This window comes from Xenopus laevis, chromosome 7S, assembly GCF_017654675.1.
Source record: "Xenopus laevis strain J_2021 chromosome 7S, Xenopus_laevis_v10.1, whole genome shotgun sequence".
Classification (NCBI taxonomy): Eukaryota; Metazoa; Chordata; class Amphibia; order Anura; family Pipidae; genus Xenopus; species Xenopus laevis.
This window is the reverse complement of record NC_054384.1, coordinates 49,753,654-49,771,442: the sequence shown is the minus strand read 5'-3', so window position 1 is coordinate 49,771,442 and position 17,789 is coordinate 49,753,654. Positions and strand designations below refer to the sequence as shown.

Below are 17,789 nucleotides of genomic sequence, written 5' to 3'. Positions count from 1 at the left end.
AATGGATCACATCTACTGCCCCCCCCCCCAATGTCCAGAATCTTACTTACCTCATCATAAAAAGCAATCAAATTTGTCTGACGTGACATAGCCTTCATAAAGTCATGCTGCTCATAATTCCATTCACTAGGACAACATTTTGAATGTGGTCCCTTAACAAGCTTTCAAATAACTTGCCCGCCACAGATGTCAAGTTTACTGGCCTATAATTGCCAGGCTGAGATCGTTATCCCTTTTTAAATATTAGAATTACATCAGCATCCAGTCCATATCTACAATACCAGATGAAAGCGAGTCGGAGAAAATCAGAAATAGGGTCTGGTCTAAAACTGAACTAAGCTCTCCTAGAACCCAGGGTGTATGCCATCTGGCCCTGGAGCCTTGTTTACATCAGCCACTGACTAGATTGAGCTGAGCGATCAGTGCAGCTTTGATGTGAGCCTGGGAACTCGCTCCTCTATTGTATACACTGAAGAAAAGAACTGATTTAGCACATTTGCCTTTTCCGTATCTGTTACAACCATACTGGTACCATTATTTAATGGAATAACACTCTCAACCTGCATGTTTTTTTTTTTTAATATATTTAAAAAACTTTTTGGGTTATAGTCTTAGCCTCTGCCACATTTCACTCTTCATTTATTTTCTTTGCCGTCCGAAATGCTGATTTACAACATTTATTGTGTTAAATGCAGCTTTTGTCCCAACAGACTTGTAGTTTTTAAATGCCTTTCTCCTCTCTTAATATTTATTTCTTTACTTCTATATTATATTTCTCGGTCGTCCCTAGGCAGCACAGGGTACCAATGGGTTAATACAGCAATCCCTCTAGGAGGCAGGATGGAACTAAAACTTCAATCCCTCATAGGGGATCCTCCTCTTCCCTGTATTGACCCCGCCTACTTTAGTTTTTTTCCATCCTGCTTGAAGGAGGTAGGATGTGTGGGGAGTGAACTCCCTTACATCTTATAATAATTGTATTTACTTCTTTTTTGAGCATAACTACGTACATTTGGACTGGATTTGGTATGCTTCAGCGCTGCCACGCATTTATACTGTATGTAATGCACATCCATTGCAAGGCAAGCTTCAGTGCTGCCACAAAGCGAACAGAGTGAAAGGTATGCTTTAGCGCTGCCAGAGTACCGTTCCTCTAAAGACTTTTAGTGTGACTACCGACTGTTTCAGTCAAGCACTGCGCGGATAACGACAGGATTTGTCGTTCGCGCCAAAACAGTTTCCGGCCGCCATTTTGGATACACAGCGCACAGAACGGAAGCGCATACTTGACCCAAATGATCCGATTACATCGTCGCAGACGGTACAAACAGGCGGTCTGAACTTAGCGGAAGGTATTGTCTACGCATAGTTACTACTGGTACAGCTTATTTCCTTCTGCTATACTATATCGCTGATTCTTAGCATACTTTTCTGGTTTCTCTTATTTACTTCAGCTATATCTATAGCCTAACATGGCCTCAGACCCTACCAAAACACATGTGTCCTCACAAGACAAGCTAGACAGGTTATCAGGCTCTGATACAGCATCAGTGTCAGCTAAAAAGAGACAGAAAGAAAAGGAAATGCAGCAGTACCACAAAAAACGCAAAGCCAATACAGAAATTAAAACCGATTCTACTGCAGATGACAAACAAATTCCTGAATGGTTCCAACCTTTTCAATCATCTCTGTTATCAATGTCAGCAGCAATAGAAAAGCTAGCTACAGCTCAGGTAGCACAAGCCTCTACTTCAGTAGCCAAGACATCTCATGTTTCAGATAGAGTAGAGGAGGAATCTCATTCCTCAGAGGAAGAAGGAGCTGTTCAGGATGATGACTCTGACTGGGAAGATTCAGAACAAACTAATTCTCATTCGGAAAACACACACAAATCCCAAGCTGAAGCTATGCACTCACTTTTAGCAGACATGTTTCTGACATTAGGTATACAAGAGGAACACAAAGAGGCTAATACTTTAGATAAAATGTTTGGTCCGACTCAAAGAAAACAAAAGTTTTTCCCAGTACATGAAACAGTACAGGAGGCCATTTCAAAAGAATGGAAAAATCCTGACCGCAGAGCAGTTAAAGACAAAAGAATGGATATAATGTACCCATTCAACCAGACTCCTAAAGACAAATGGGAAACCATACCCAAAGTTGACGCACCTATTGCCAGATTAGCTAAGCGTACCACTATACCGCTAGAAGATGGCACGGCTTTCAAAGATCCTATGGACAGGAAGGCAGAAAATCTATTAAAGGGCGCATTTGCTTCCTCCACAGCTGCTTTTAAACCATCAATTGCATCCCAGGGTTTTCACCAAAATATTGGCGACTCTCGTGGCACACATGAGACAATTGGATATTTGCGTTCTTCCATATCTAGACGATCTATTAATTTCTGGCACCATCATACGCAACAGCAGTTACTCACACCAACCTCTGCAAGAGAACTTTAGAAGCTCATGGTTGGATGATCAACAAGGCAAAAAGCACAATGATTCCAACACAAACCATCATTTTTTTGGGAGTCAGATTCGACTCATCTCAATACAAGGTTTTTCTCACTCCACAAAAACAGCGCATCTTACAAACAGCAGCAAAGCAAGCAATATCGCAAAAATCAATCTCAGCCAGAGACTGCATGCGACTTCTAGGACTCATGTCCTCTGCCATAGAGGTCGTACCCTTTGCACAGGCTCACATGAGGGAACTCCAATTAGATTTTCTTCGAAAATGGCGCAGAAATTACAACAAACTAGACTACCCGGTATTCCTTTCAGAAGTCACAAAATCCTCCCTTCATTGGTGGCTTCAATCAAACAACCTATCAAAGGAGAAACTTTGCTCGGTGGCAAACTGGGAAATCATCACCACAGATGCCAGTCTTTCGGGTTGGGGAGGTGTTTTCAACCACAGAACTGTTCAGGGTCAGTGGTCCCAAGAGGAAACCTCACTACACATCAATGTGTTGGAGCTACGAGCAATCTACCTAGCTCTCTTACACTGGTCAGATCTTTTGAAGGATCTCCAATAAAAGTCAAGACCGACAACGCCACCGCAGTGGCATATATAAATCATCAAGGAGGTACACACAGCAAAGCTGCTTGGAAAGAGACGTCTCGCATCTTGCAATGGGCGGAAAACAATACAAGCCGATTAGCGGCTGTTTATATCCCAGGCCAACTGAATTGGGAAGCAGACTTCCTAAGCCGAACCACTCTAGATCCAGGAGAGTGGATGTTACACAAAGATGTGTTCCAACAGCTTACAGTCAGATGGGGGATACCACAAATAGACCTTATGGCAAGCAAATTCAACCATCAACTAACATGCTACTGTTCCAGGTACCAAGATTCGGAAGCATGGTCAATAGACGCAATGACAACTCCCTGGGACTTTCAACTCGTATATATTTTCCCACCCATTCCAATGATTCATCCAATTCTCAGACGGCTTCATCTCTTTCAAACAACTGCCATAATGATAACACCGTTTTGGCCCAGAAGGGCATGGTTCTCGGATCTCAGAAAACTGTCAATTGCCCCTCCATGGACACTGCCCCTCAGACCAGACCTTCTCTTGCAAGGTCCCTGCTGGCACCCTATGTTGGAGACACTATCCCTGACGGCATGGTTATTGAAAGCTCCATATGGAGGAACAAAGGTCTGTCAGAAAAAGTAACCAACACTATGTTAAAAGCACGCAAACCAACAACCAGTACCACATATCATCATATATGGTCCAATTACATTACATGGTCCAGAACAAAGAAAGCAAGCTACCAAACTTGTTCGATTCCTCTGATACTGGAATTCCTTCAGGAGGGCATGGACAAGGGGCTCGGAGTAAATTCCCTCAAAGTGCAGGTATCGGCACTTTCAGTGTTCTTTCAAACACAAATAGCGTCTTTTCAAGACATAAGGACTTTTCTTCAAGCCGTCGGGCACATAAAACCACCGTACAAACACCCTCTGCCTCCCTGGAATTTGAACCTGATCTTACAAACACTACAGGGGCGTCCTTTTGAACAGCTTGCTACCACAGAAGTTAGGTTTCTGACTTGGAAGACGGCTTTTCTGGTAGCCATTTCGTCAGCAAGGCGAGTATCTGAGATTGGGGCTCTAAGTTGCAAGCCTCCATATTGTATTTTTCTTGAAAATAAAGTGGTATTAAGAATGGTTCCAGCATTTCAACCTGAGGTAGCAACAGAGTTTCACCTGAATCAGGAAATTGTGTTGCCTTCATTTTGTCCTAAACCAGTCTCTGAAGCGGAACACCGTTTACATAGTTTACATGTGGTACGGGCACTCAAATTCTATCTTCACAGAACAGAAGGATTTAGGAAGACGGATGCTCTTTTTGTTCTGTATGGCTCATCTAACAAAGGTGACAAGGCTTCAAAAGCATCCATTGCGAGATGGATTAAGAACCTCATAATATTCATTTACAAACTCAAAAAGCTACCAGCACCTCTGAAGGTAACGGCTCATTCCACGCGAGGTTTAAGTGCTTCATGGGCACTCTACAATCAGGCGTCCATGGAACAAATTTGTAAGGCGGCTACTTGGTCGTCCTTACACACTTTTACAAAATTCTACAAATTCAATGTTTTCGCATCAGCTGATGCCAGTTTTGGCAGAAAAGTTCTTCAAACTGTTGTTTAATAATATAGAATCTGTTGGCCATGTTAGTGCCTTTTTTACAATACATTTTTCTAAATTCAACCTAATAACTTACTTCTTCCCACCCTTTCTTCTGGCTTTGGGACTCACCCATTGGTACCCTGTGCTGCCTGGGACGACCGAGAAAAGAGGATTTGTTATCATACTTACCGATAAATCTCTTTCTCGTAGTCCCGTAAAGGCAGCACAGGGAGTTTCCCAACCAAATTCTTGCTATATTCCTACTTATAAGCTGTGCTAGTCGAAACTAAAGTAGGCGGGGTCAATACAGGGAAGAGGAGGATCCCTTATGAGGGATTGAAGTTTTAGTTCCATCCTGCCTCCTAGAGGGATTGCTGTATTAACCCATTGGTACCCTGTGCTGCCTTTACGGGACTACGAGAAAGAGATTTATTGGTAAGTATGATAACAAATCCTCTTATCTGGCAGTACTGTTGCTCCAGTCAATATCTGAGTTATTAAAATCCCCCATTGTCATTACTTTACCCAAACTAGCAGCCTTTTCTATTTGCATCAGGAGTACTTTTAATGCCCACCTCCAGGTCATTAATAAACAAATTGAAATGCAAAGGACCTAGTACAGAGCCCTGAGGTCCACTAACAACACTGTTCCATTGTTCCATTTACCACTAACACTGGTCCAATTAGAACATTTACCACCACTTTGTAGTCTATCTTTTAGACAGTTCTCTATCTAGGTACAAATACTTTTGTTCCAGACCAACATTTCTTAATCTAACCAGTAACCTTCTGCGTGGCATTGTATCGAAATGCTTTAGCAAAGTCTAAATCACATCCACTGCCATCCCAGAATCGAGGCCCTTGTTCACCTTCTTATAAAAAAAATTAAGTTAGTCTGGTAAGATCTATTATGCATAAAACCATGTTGGCACAAACTCATAGTATTATGATTCGCTATGAAGTCCAGTATCTTATTCTTTATTAAGCCTTCGAAATGCTTTTCTACAACAAACGTTGGACTAACTGGCCTATAGTTTTGAGGCTGAGAACGGAATCTCTCTGAATAGCGGCACCACATTAGCAACTCCCAGTCTCTCGGCACGATGACAGACCTCAATGAATCCTGAAAAATTAATAAAGAGGTCTGGCAATCACAGAGCTAAGTACCCTGAGATGAATCTTAACATGTTCTAGTCTCTCTTGAATTTGGTGTGAACCATGCATCATTAGTTGTATTACTAGAATTGGGACTATTAAGAAGGAAACCTTCATTAACTGGTTCCTCATTGTGTGTAGACAGACCAAAAATATGAGTTCCGAATCTCTGCTTTTTTTTTGTTCTCATCAACCAGCTGACCCCCCCACTAATAATAAAGGTCCCGCCCCTTCCTGCTTCATTTTTTTACTAGTAACACATTTATTTTTACTGCTTGCTGCAATATCCTCTTCCATATAAATTTTAGCTTGCCTGATAGCTTTTTTTTTTTGCATGTTTATTGACCTCCTTATTGTACCTCCTTGTATAAATGATTTGGCTGTCCCAGCTAACTTGAAAGCCTTAAAAGCACATCTTTTCTTACCCACCTCAACACCAACACTTCTATTGAACCAAAAAGGTTTTGCTTTGTAACAATGTTCCTTACTCACAAGGGGAATGTACTGACATGGATATTTATTAACCCTTTCCCTGCCGGCCGTTTGTCCTAGATGCGATCATCTACTGCCAAGCAGTTTTTAGATATTTTGCACTCTTTCACTTTAAGGGCCTTTCCTGGGGTGGTCTTTTAGTTTACCCAGGAAAACAATATATTGTTTTTTTCAAGACAACCTGAACTTTCAAAATATGCAAGAATTTTGGTGTAATTCTACTTCTGTAAAAAATATAGGCTTCTAAGTGTCTAATAAAATGAAAAAAATCATGTTTCACAAAGAACAATCACATATCAGAAACATAATTTATTTTATGTACGAGAACACAGCCGATTTGCAAAGGTCTATGTCTCCTGAATGCGGCAATACCAAATATAAAGTTTTATGGAGATTTCTCACTTGTATAGCTCAAAATCTACAAGCAGTACACTACCAAACTTCCAAAACACCGCTCCCCAAACGGCATACTTCTGATTTCAAGGCCAAACATTCCACTAACAGGCTTACGCTAGAAAACTACCCATTATTAGAAAGAACAGATTCTGGTGAATCAAAAATGGGTAAATATATCTTTGTACTCCAAACTACCAAGTTGCAATTGTTTCCTAAAGTTATAATGTTTTATAGAAATTTGTGAATTTTTTTAAAAATGACCTCAAAGCTTCCACTCTACAGCGTCATATCTCCCACACATCATTAGGTATCAATGAACCTCCCCGAATATGAAAGCCTGGGGTCCACTGAACAGTTTGATGCCCAATATGTATAGGTGTACCCAAGCACGTGGCATATAGAAGCCCCAAAAGGAAGACCCCCATATGGTCTGTCATTTCAGGTACTGCAAAATCAACACATTTACATCGTTTTGGGGGGGTGGGCAAAAGTAGAAAAAAAGTAAGTTCACCCCAGAAAACCATATATTTTTGGAAAGTACACATTCCCACGAATCTAAATTTGATATGCATGTCTTTGTACTACAAGGTACCAAGCCGCAAACCATTCCTAAATTTGGTGATTTTGGTGACATTTCCAAAAATCACCTCAAAATTTCTACCCTGCAGCATCGTATTACCCACATACTTTTAGGTATCAAGAGAAATCACCCCAAATATGAAAGCCTAGGGTCCTCTGAACAGTTTGATGCCCAATATGTATAGGTGTACCCAAGCACGTGGCATATAGGGGCCCCAAAAGGAAGACCCCCATATGGTCTGTCATTTTAGGTACTGCAAAATCAAGACATTTACATCGTTTTGGGGGGGTCAAAGGTAGAAAAAAGTAAGTTCGCCCCAGAAAACCATATATTTTCGGAAAGTACACATTCCCGCAAACCCAAATTGGGTATGCATGTCCTAGTACTCCAAAGTCCCAAGTCTTTCCTAAATTTGGCAATAAAAGCAACGGTTTTACATTTTTGAAAATCGCCTAAAAATATTGCAATTGGCCGCATTTATCTCACCCAATTTCTTACATACAATAATGTAATGTAAAATAACATAAATATTGATGCCAAGGCACTACTGAACAGTTTGATGCCCGATATGCACAGATATACCAAGGTAGCTGCCATGTGCGGACCCCAAATAAAAATAGTGCATATAAGTTTTCTCCGCTGCCAATTCGCCTTCTGTGAACATAGACCATTGACTTCATATTATGTGCCTCAAGACCCTCCTAACAGCAAAGACCCCCCAAAACCATATGTTTTTGGAAAGTACACATTCTGACGAATCCAACAAAGATAAAGACATCTTTCTACACCAAACTACCAAACTGGAAAGCTTTTCTAAACTTAGAGGTTTTTACAACATTTCTGAAAATTGCCTAAAAATGTTGCAGTTTGCCGCATTTTTCGCACACAATGTTTTACGTACAAAGAAAAATCACCCTAAATATGGAAATCTAATGAATAACTTGATGCCCAATATGCATAGATTTACCAAAGTATGTGGTGTTTACGGACCCCAAATGAAAAACATGCATATGAATTTTCACACTAGCCAACTAAGCTGCTGAAAACAGTACCCCGACTTTGCGTTATGTGTTGTAAGACCCCCAAACTGTAAAAAGCCCCCAGAACACCATATATTTTTGGAAAGTACATATTCTGATGGATCAAACAAAGTAAAATATATCTTTCTATACCAAAGCACCAACCAGCAAACCTATACTAAAGATACATAAGGAAAAATAATACAGGTATAACATTGCAATAAAACCACAAAAATTGTGTAAATCAATGAAATAACAAAATGACTGATCCAACAGCATAATTAGTGGCCAAAATAGATTACCCAATAGTCATGCTGCCAAAACAAATGGGTTTTAGGGGTAAAAAAAACACAAATTAGTAAAATGAAAAAGTAAAATAAAAAAAAGCCCTCTGAGTTTTTTGTGTATACATGTGTATACACTTCTAAAAGTGGAGTGACAGTGTGTATATAAGTGTGAAATAAGTGCAAATAAGTGTACATAACTTTACAAAAAATTTTTTTAAAAAAAATCTTTACTAAAATGATTGTGTAACTGTGTATCGATCTATACAATGTAGTGTGTAATTTGTAAAATAAAGGCCACTTACTGTTGCTGGAGCAAGAGGGAGAGTCTGATGCTCTAGAAAGTTTCAGCAGCATGTGTGCTGATGAGTCACTGCAGCCAGGAAGTGCCTTGTTGCCCAGGGGGCTGTCAGCACTGCTAAGTCTCTGCAGAGGTGGCTAAAGCCGCTGATGCAGAGATCAGCACTGATTTCTGCCAGAACGTACTAGGTACGTTCTTGGCAGTTAAAGCCCTTGCCTGCCAGAACGTACAGCGTACGTGCTTGGCAGGCAAAGGGTTAAGCAGCGTTTAAAAGACTTCCCATTTTTGTTCCCTATTTAACCCAGTGAAAAGCATTTCCCACTTAATATGTTGCAGAGATTCCCTTATACTGTTTGCATGTCTTAAATTGTGTTTTATTTATTCCCTTACAGAATTGCCTCAGCAACAGAATCTCAAAGGAGACCATGTTATGATCACTATTCCCTAAATGCTCACCCACACAAATGCTTGAGATTAGTTCAGTATTATTAGATCCAAAAGAGAGTTTTTGAACAAGCTGGAATAAAAAGTTGTCATTCAGCATATTTACAAACCTACTAGCTTTTTCTGTCTTGGCAACCCCATTACCCCAGTCAATGTCTGGATAATTGAAGTCACCCAAAGTAAAAACTTGACCTATTTGTAAAAGTAGCTGGGCTTCATACTCGTCACTTATACAAGGTGGTTTATAGCATACACCAATTATACTTTTCTTTGTAACCTTTTGTCCAGTCAAAATCTCTGCCCAGAGGGATTCCACACCCTCAGCAGTGCCAGCAATTGTTATTTCTTTAGTGCATGGCTTTAATTTATGCTTTACACACAAACACACTCCTCCACCCTTTTTAATCCATCTGTCCCTCCTAAGAAGGGTGTAACCATTTCAATTTACTGTCCAGTCACTTGTTTCATCCCACCAGGTCTCAGTGATACAAATTGTATCATTTTTAGAGTATGCAAGTCTCCAATTTTATCTGACAAACTCTGTGCATTTGCCAGCATACAGCGGTGGTTATTACTTTCATTTGAAATTTGAATTACTTGGAGGAAAATTATATCTTGTTAGTATTAGCCTGTTTTTCTTGTAACAGAGGGTCCTCCTTAGCAGGTAAACTGTATGCCCCCCTCACTCCTCCCTCATTACCCCTTATTAATCCCACTGCCCCACGTACCCTAGCTTCTGCTTCATTCTTTATCTCACCCACCCCCCCTCTTGTCTAGTTTGAACAATAGGACATCTGTCTTTTTCCATCCTAACCTACTATGTTACTATGTTAAAGCCCCCCTTAACTGCTCTCCATAGGCCTCCCTCGACTCTCCTTCGCCTCAGTCTATCACCAATAGATAGCAATAAAAAACAAAGCACATACATTCAATTGAAGATACATCACAAAAAATGCAAAAGACATGAGTACTGCATCATTACAATAATATTGGATAAATGTCAACCCACGAACCCCATATCTTAACAAATGTATCTGATACTCCTTTTGGGTTTATATGTTAGTTTTATGACTGGTAGCATTTTATTGACTAAATTATCCCATTGAGAAACAATGACTTTTCTAGCATAAATTAGCAAAATTCTACAATTTATCTCTTGTAGAGATTAAAAAATACTATAGTGAATCTGTGGTTTCTTCCCACTGTTCTTCAGTGATTGAAGCGAAAACCCGGCACCATTTATCAAGAGCTTTATGAAAGGGTGGTGGAATCATATTCTGTAGTGCTACACACATATATATATATATATATATATATATATATATATATATATGACAAGAATAGTAATAATCAAAAAGACAACAATAGTAATAATCAAAAAGAAAACCGCACCAAACAGGTCTTTATATGAAAAAAACAAAAGGTTTTATTTGATCAATATATTTGATATATATATATAGCTTAATAATAAAACGTTTTTTCACTAAAACCCTGTGAGTGCCGCAATCCTTTTTCACTGCTTATTTCCCATGCTGGCACCCAGGTATTAATTTTGTCTACGGAGTGCACCATTCCTTTGGTTAGATAGATAGATAGATAGATATAGATATATATAGATTTATATCACATTCATAGAGCTGGAGCACTCTTGTAAAAATGAGCAGGTGCCTGGGTGCAGGTTACAAATATTTTTTATATATATATATTATATATATATATATATATATATATATATATATATATATATATATATATATATATATATATATAATTACTAATTTGTTGGAATCTGGATTCCTCTATACTAAATCTATAGAATACAATCTGGTGTGATCCAAATTGGGCTCTAAATGCATGTTTAAATTGTAGGTATGGAAATTGATCAATATGATGACCTTGTGTAAATTCTGCAAGTTGTGGTAAAGATTTAAAGGTTCCCTCATCCAAAATATGTCCTAATATTTTAATACCCAATTTAGGCAACACAGGGGGAAGTGGAATAGAATCTCTCAATTTTTTCACAAAAGACTATGAGCCAAAGATTCAAAGGATCCTAAAATTGAAGATTGTAAAAGCATATTTTGGTCTTCAGCATCTGTAACAATCCATGTATGTAAATGTAACAGCTGAGCTGCTAAGTAATACACATAGAAGTCTGGTAGTTGCAGGCCTCCTCTATCTAGGGGGGCTGTCAAAGATTTCCATGAAAATAAAGTAGGGGAATTACAATAAAAGTACAAAGGTTTTGAAAAAAAAAAACTTAAATAAATTTTACCCCAAGGAATGATAGGAAGTGTCTGCCACGAAACCATAGTAGACGAAAAGTGCCTAATCATCATTGGATCAAGATTATGCTCTTGAAATTGTAATCCATAAATACAGTACTTATGTTTGTCAGCCCAGAATAATAGAATGTTCACAGGTCACCTATAGGCATTATTTGGGATTTATCCCAGTTAACCTGTAAACCAGAGTAGGAACCAAATTCTTGAATCAATTCTAGAACCTTTTGTAAAGAACCATGTGGGTCAGCCAAAAGCAATAATATATCATGAGCACAGAGAGCTATTCGATCTTCCACAGTTTTAAATGTAAAGGTGGCCATACACGGATAGATCCGCTCGTTTGGCGATGTCGCCAAACGAGCGGATCTCCCTCCGATATGCCCACCTTGAGGTGGGCAATATCGGGCTGATCCGATCGTGGGCCCTGGGGCCCAACGATCGGATCCTAGCGTTCGCCAAACGGGCGGTCGGATCGCGGGACCGCATCAACGAACAGATGCGGCTGCGATCCGACGGGATTTTTAATCCCATCCGATCGAGATCTGGCCGACTTTCGGCCAGATCTCGATCGGGGAAGCCCGTCGGGGGCCCCCATACACGGGCCAATAAGCTGCCGACACGGTCTGTCGGCAGCTTTTATCGGCCCGTGTATGGCCACCTTAAGGCATGTCATGTCAAACCAAGGGCTCGCCATAGCAAACATAAGGAGGAGAGGGGACAACCCTGTCTAGTTCCCAGATGCAATTCAAAGGGTGAAGAGACATGGTTGTTTAAGTTGATCGTTAGGGGCTTTATACAAAATGTGGCACTTGTGAACTTGGATGCTAGGCACTTTTAGCTATGGTTTTCAAATAAAAGTACCTTTCTTTGTAATACTGTTTGGTGAGGAAGAGGTGTGGGGGCTTTTTACCTTGGGGTGTTTAGTTCTCCTTTAAGGAACATTTGTTTCTTCTGTCACTGCCACTTCTTATGTAATTATTTCATCATTGGGCAGCACAGCTGAATAGTAGTTATTATAATAAGGTGCTGAGGGTTTTTCCATATCTCCTACTAATGCAAAGTTCATATAGTTCATTCTCCTTTTGCAAAGCATGTTTTGAAAAACAATTGCTATTGAAAGCAGCATTTGCATTTTAAAAGACTTTGAAAAAGACCTTCATTGAGGATGACACAACAGTCTCCAAATCGGTACGATACATTTGAAATATAGACTGAACAGTTTTTTTGTTTCCCACAGTTAATGACCAAAACATTAAGTTAACAATAAATTTTCACTAAACTCTTAAATGCTATACTTTTTGAAGCTTCATATTTGTGTGTGTATATATATATATGTGTATATGTATGTGTGTATATATATATATGTGTATGTGTATGTGTGTATATATATATATGTGTATGTGTATGTGTGTATATATATATATGTGTATGTGTATGTGTGTATATATATATATGTGTATGTGTATGTGTGTATATATATATATGTGTATGTGTATGTGTGTATATATATATATATGTGTATGTGTATGTGTGTATATATATATATATGTGTATGTGTATGTGTGTATATATATATATATGTGTATGTGTATGTGTGTATATATATGTGTATGTGTATGTGTGTATATATATATATATGTGTATGTGTGTATATATATATATATGTGTATGTGTGTATATATATATATATGTGTATGTGTATGTGTGTATATATATATATGTGTATGTGTATGTGTGTATATATATATATATGTGTATGTGTGTATATATATATATGTGTATGTGTGTATATATATATATGTGTATGTGTATGTATATATATATGTGTATGTGTATGTATATATATGTGTATGTGTATGTGTATGTGTATGTGTATGTGTATGTGTATGTGTATGTGTGTATATATATATATATATATATATATATATATATATATATATATATATATATATATATATATATATATATATATATTTTGTGTCACACTAAACTTCATATACTAATCTATCATTGCTGAATCTTTAGATTCGGAATCCTGCAAAGCTAAAACGTACTCAAAAGAAACGGCTGCGCGGCATTGAAAAGAGAGACACCTTGATGTTATCTACACATGGGGAAAGAAAAACACACACAGAGAGACTTCGGAAAAAGAAGTTACCTACTTCCACCTGATATATTTGTGCCGATTTTGCAGAATATAAATGAAATTCCATAGTCAATTGACTTTTACTGCTCCTCTACAAGGTGACCGCACGGGTGGATGTTATCTCTTGACAGTGATGATAAAGGGATTCTGTCATGAATTTTATGGTGTAGTTTTTAAATTACACTGTTTACACTGCAAATAAATCACTCTACAATATAAAATTTCATTCTTGAACCAGCAAGTGTATTTTTTAGATGCAATATTGGTGTGTAGGCAGCCATCACAGGTCATGTGATTTCAGAAAGAGCCAACACTTTAGGATGGAAATGCTTTCTGTCAGGCTGTTTCTCTTGCTCAATGTAACTGAATGTGTCCCAGTGGGACCTGTATTTTTACTATTGAGTGTTGTTCTTCGTTCTACCAGGGAGCTGTTATATTGTGTTAGAGAGCTGTTTATATTCCTATTGTTCTGCTGATGGGCTGCTGGGGGGGGGGGGGAGGGGGTGATAATCACTCCAACTTGCAGTAAAGAGTGACTAAATTTTATCAGAGCACAAGTCACATGGCTGGGGCCTGCTGGGAAACTGACAAAATATCTAGCCCCATGTCAGATTTCAAAATTAAAGATAAAAAAAATATTTTTCCTTCTGAGAAACGGATTTCTGAGCAGAATTCTGCTGGAGCAGAAAAAAAGTTTTGCCATGACAGTATGCCTTTAACATAATTAAGTTGGGTTAGGGACTTCATGCACATGCTGTGGTCTTGTCACGGGATACAAAAATTGGGAAATATACCTATCCAGATACACCCTAGAGTCATATTGCTTAAATTATAAATGAAAAAAAAGTCTCAATTTGCACTCTAGATCATTTTTAAAGAAGTTCAAATTTTATTCAAATTCATTTCTGTTAATCACCTTTACCAAACCCAAAGTCAATTCATTATTAATAACAAATGATGTGTTCTTTTAAGTTAATCCATATGCTGCAAATCATTTTAATTTAAACTATGCAAATTCAAGGCGGGGGGAGCCAGGACAGACGTGCTAAGCCACAGCTCCCGTACAAACTACTATCCTGACCCTTTCTGGCAAGTGGGCTAAGGTCCAGAATCACTTTGTACAGAGGGAAACAACTGCTGGACAAAAATGTCCCACCGTTATCAGGGCAGAACTAAATCTGAGAGCCTGCAGAAGCTTTTTGCCAAGCCGAATGCCCAAGATGGCGGCCGGAACTCAGAATCTTCCTCGCGAAACACCAGAGGTAGCGGTCCCAGCTCACCACAATCTGATAACGCAGAGGATTCGCCCTCTGAACCTACTCTGCACTCGCTGATGGCGGCGATAACTGAATCCAAAGCCTCGCTAACGGCGCAGCTGTCTAAAACAGCCGCAACTATGACATCGAAAATGGAGGAAATCAAGGTAGACTTCTCTTTATTGCACCATGACACACAAAAGCTCCATGAGCGCACCATTGAGGCCGAAAGAAGGATAGGGGCCTTGGAGGATGATGTTACGCCATGCAAAGGCAGATACAACAGCTGCAGCACGATCAGCGTTTGCTCATCGACCATGTTGATGATCTAGAAAATTGGCAACGCAGGTCCAATCTAAGAGATCAGCCTACCAGAAGGCTGCAAGGGCACTCAAGTGGAGAACTTCATTGAAAACTGGCTAAAGGTAACACTTGATGCCGAAACTTTCTCTGCTCTCTTTGCAGTGGAACACGCTCACAGGGTGCCTTCTTGCCGACCCCCACCTGGGGCCCCTCCAAGGCCAATAGTTCAGGACGCCGCCTTGCGGGCCGCAAGGATCAAGGGTGAGATCCGCTATGAGTGCCAGAATATCATTATACCCTGACTTCTCTACATTGGTGCAAAGGAAGCGCAGCTCCTTTACAGAAGTTCGTCGACAACTACGCACAATGAAGATTCAATACGCTATGTTGTTTCTGGCAAGATTGCGCATCACTACAGGGGACTCCACGACATTCTTCGACAAATCTGAAGATGCTATGCAGTGGATCGAATCCCACCACAAACCTCCAAATGGTCAACGCTCTCCAAACCAGGTGGCAGACGACAACTGATCTTCCACCCGACATGTGATTATAATCCTTTTTGCGACTGCCAATCCATGTGAAACGTTAAGATGTCAGACCTGGTGAAAGGTGACTGACAGTTGCCACAATTCGGCAGACAACGCAGAGATTATGTAGGTACACTACAACTCCAAGGTATCGGCAACAGTGTGGGTAATATATTACAACCTTTTGGCAGACTGTTAAGCACGAAGAACTAACCGATCTCTACTTAATTACACGATAAGTTTTGGGCTAAGGCTTACTCAAATTGTTTTTTTCTTTTGTGTAAGCAGGGGTGGGAAGGGTAAAGTTGGGGTAAATGAAGAGCAAAAGTTTCACAAGTTGTGCATATGTTCACGTTGTAATAATGTTCTTGGCTATCGATTGAAAGTGCAGTATTCACTCCTGAACCACTTTGTTAAAGGTATCATTTGAGTAAAATGGCTACTATTACAATCTGTTCAAGGGAATGTCAGGGGTCTGAACTCCAAATTTAAAAGGGCACAACTTTTTCAGCATATCAAGGCCTTTTCGTCTGCAATAATACTCCTACAAGAAACGCCTTTAGTTGGTCAGAAAATACTTGCCCTTAAAAAAGCGTGGGTGGTTCATCATTATCATGCTTCATTTTCCTCATATGCTCGTGGGGTGGCAGTTTTAGTTAGAAAGCATGTTATGTTTGAACTGTTGAAAATTTATACATAGATATGTACGGCAAATACATTATTATTCACTGTAGGCTGAATTCAGTCCCGCTGATATTGTCCAATGTATACCTACCACCCCCTATGTCTTTAGACACACTTGAAACCATAAACTAAAAAAAAAATCAGAAGCACTCCAACCCCCCCGCCGTATGTGTAATCCAATATATTGGAGGCCATATCTTTTCAGCAGTTACTATTTTGTTCTCAAAAACTTGTTCACCGCTATTCTAAAATGGTTCGGGTGCACTTTCCCCGAACCCTCCACTTATGACCTTCCAATGCAATAAATTATGGGTCACTCACCGCTCCTGTTCGATGGCCCGGGTGCTGCGTCCCGAACCCTCAGCATGGGGGAGACATCAAAACTTGAAAATCGGCAGTTTCCCACGCACTCAGCAGGACTCCAGGCAGTGGTAAAATTTACTTTACTTTATTACACAAACATATATCGTCCTTGAAACCATGTTTACAAAGATTATAGATCTCCCACCAGCTCCAGTTTGCATATTGGGCGATTTTTAATTCTACCCTTGACCCCCAGCTGGATAGGCTAGTCACTCAGTCAACCACCCTCACTCCTCTTGCGCATTGGGCTAACTCCATTGGTCTAAAGGATATTTGGAGATGGAAAAACCCAGATGGTAAGCAATTCTCCCGCCATTCCGTCACACACACAAAACTCTATCCCGCATGGATTTGGCATTAGCCTCCCGGACTTTCTACCCCTAGTCTCAGAAGTCAAATATCTTCCAATAGCTTTTTCTGACCACTTCCCCTTACTGGTAAAGCTGCAGTTAGGTTCCGCTACATCTGACAGGTTGTGGAGGCTGTCCGTTGTGGCTGAAAAATAATCCAGTTCATGAACTTGCCACACAAGGTTACAAAGAATACTGGCAGTCCAATACGAACACAGCCTCACCTGAAATATACTGGGAAGCCTCTAAGGCAGTGGCCCGCTGCTCAATCTCCAGGGCCATAGCAATTGCAAGAAACACCAACAAACAGGGGCCGAGGCCAGGGTCAACTTACATACAGCTGAATCCGGCTTTGCAGATGACCCCACAGATAACCATGATCAGCTGTGCAAGGCGCAACAGGCCTTAGAACTAGCCAATACCTCACTTGCTAGGAAGAAAATGCTGTACACCTCCCAAGAATTGTATGACCAAGGAGAAAAAGGGGGGAAAACTTTGGCCTACCTATCCAGAATTACTGCACCCAACACATTCATTCCTAGAGTAAGGCTT

At 39.8% G+C, this 17,789-nt stretch overlaps 1 protein-coding gene across 2 annotated transcripts in view; it reads left to right on the top strand.

Annotated features, from left to right (window-relative positions):
* MGC115313 (uncharacterized protein) overlaps window positions 1–13,977 on the top strand; it is a 41,860-nt gene extending 27,883 nt beyond the window's left edge. For both annotated transcript variants that reach the window (NM_001095864.1, XM_041570560.1), the window contains 1 exon segment: window positions 13,631–13,977. In NM_001095864.1, the coding sequence (NP_001089333.1) occupies window positions 13,631–13,777 (147 nt within the window). In that variant the 3' untranslated portion in view covers window positions 13,778–13,977.
* The last annotated feature ends 3,812 nt before the right edge of the window (window positions 13,978–17,789 follow it).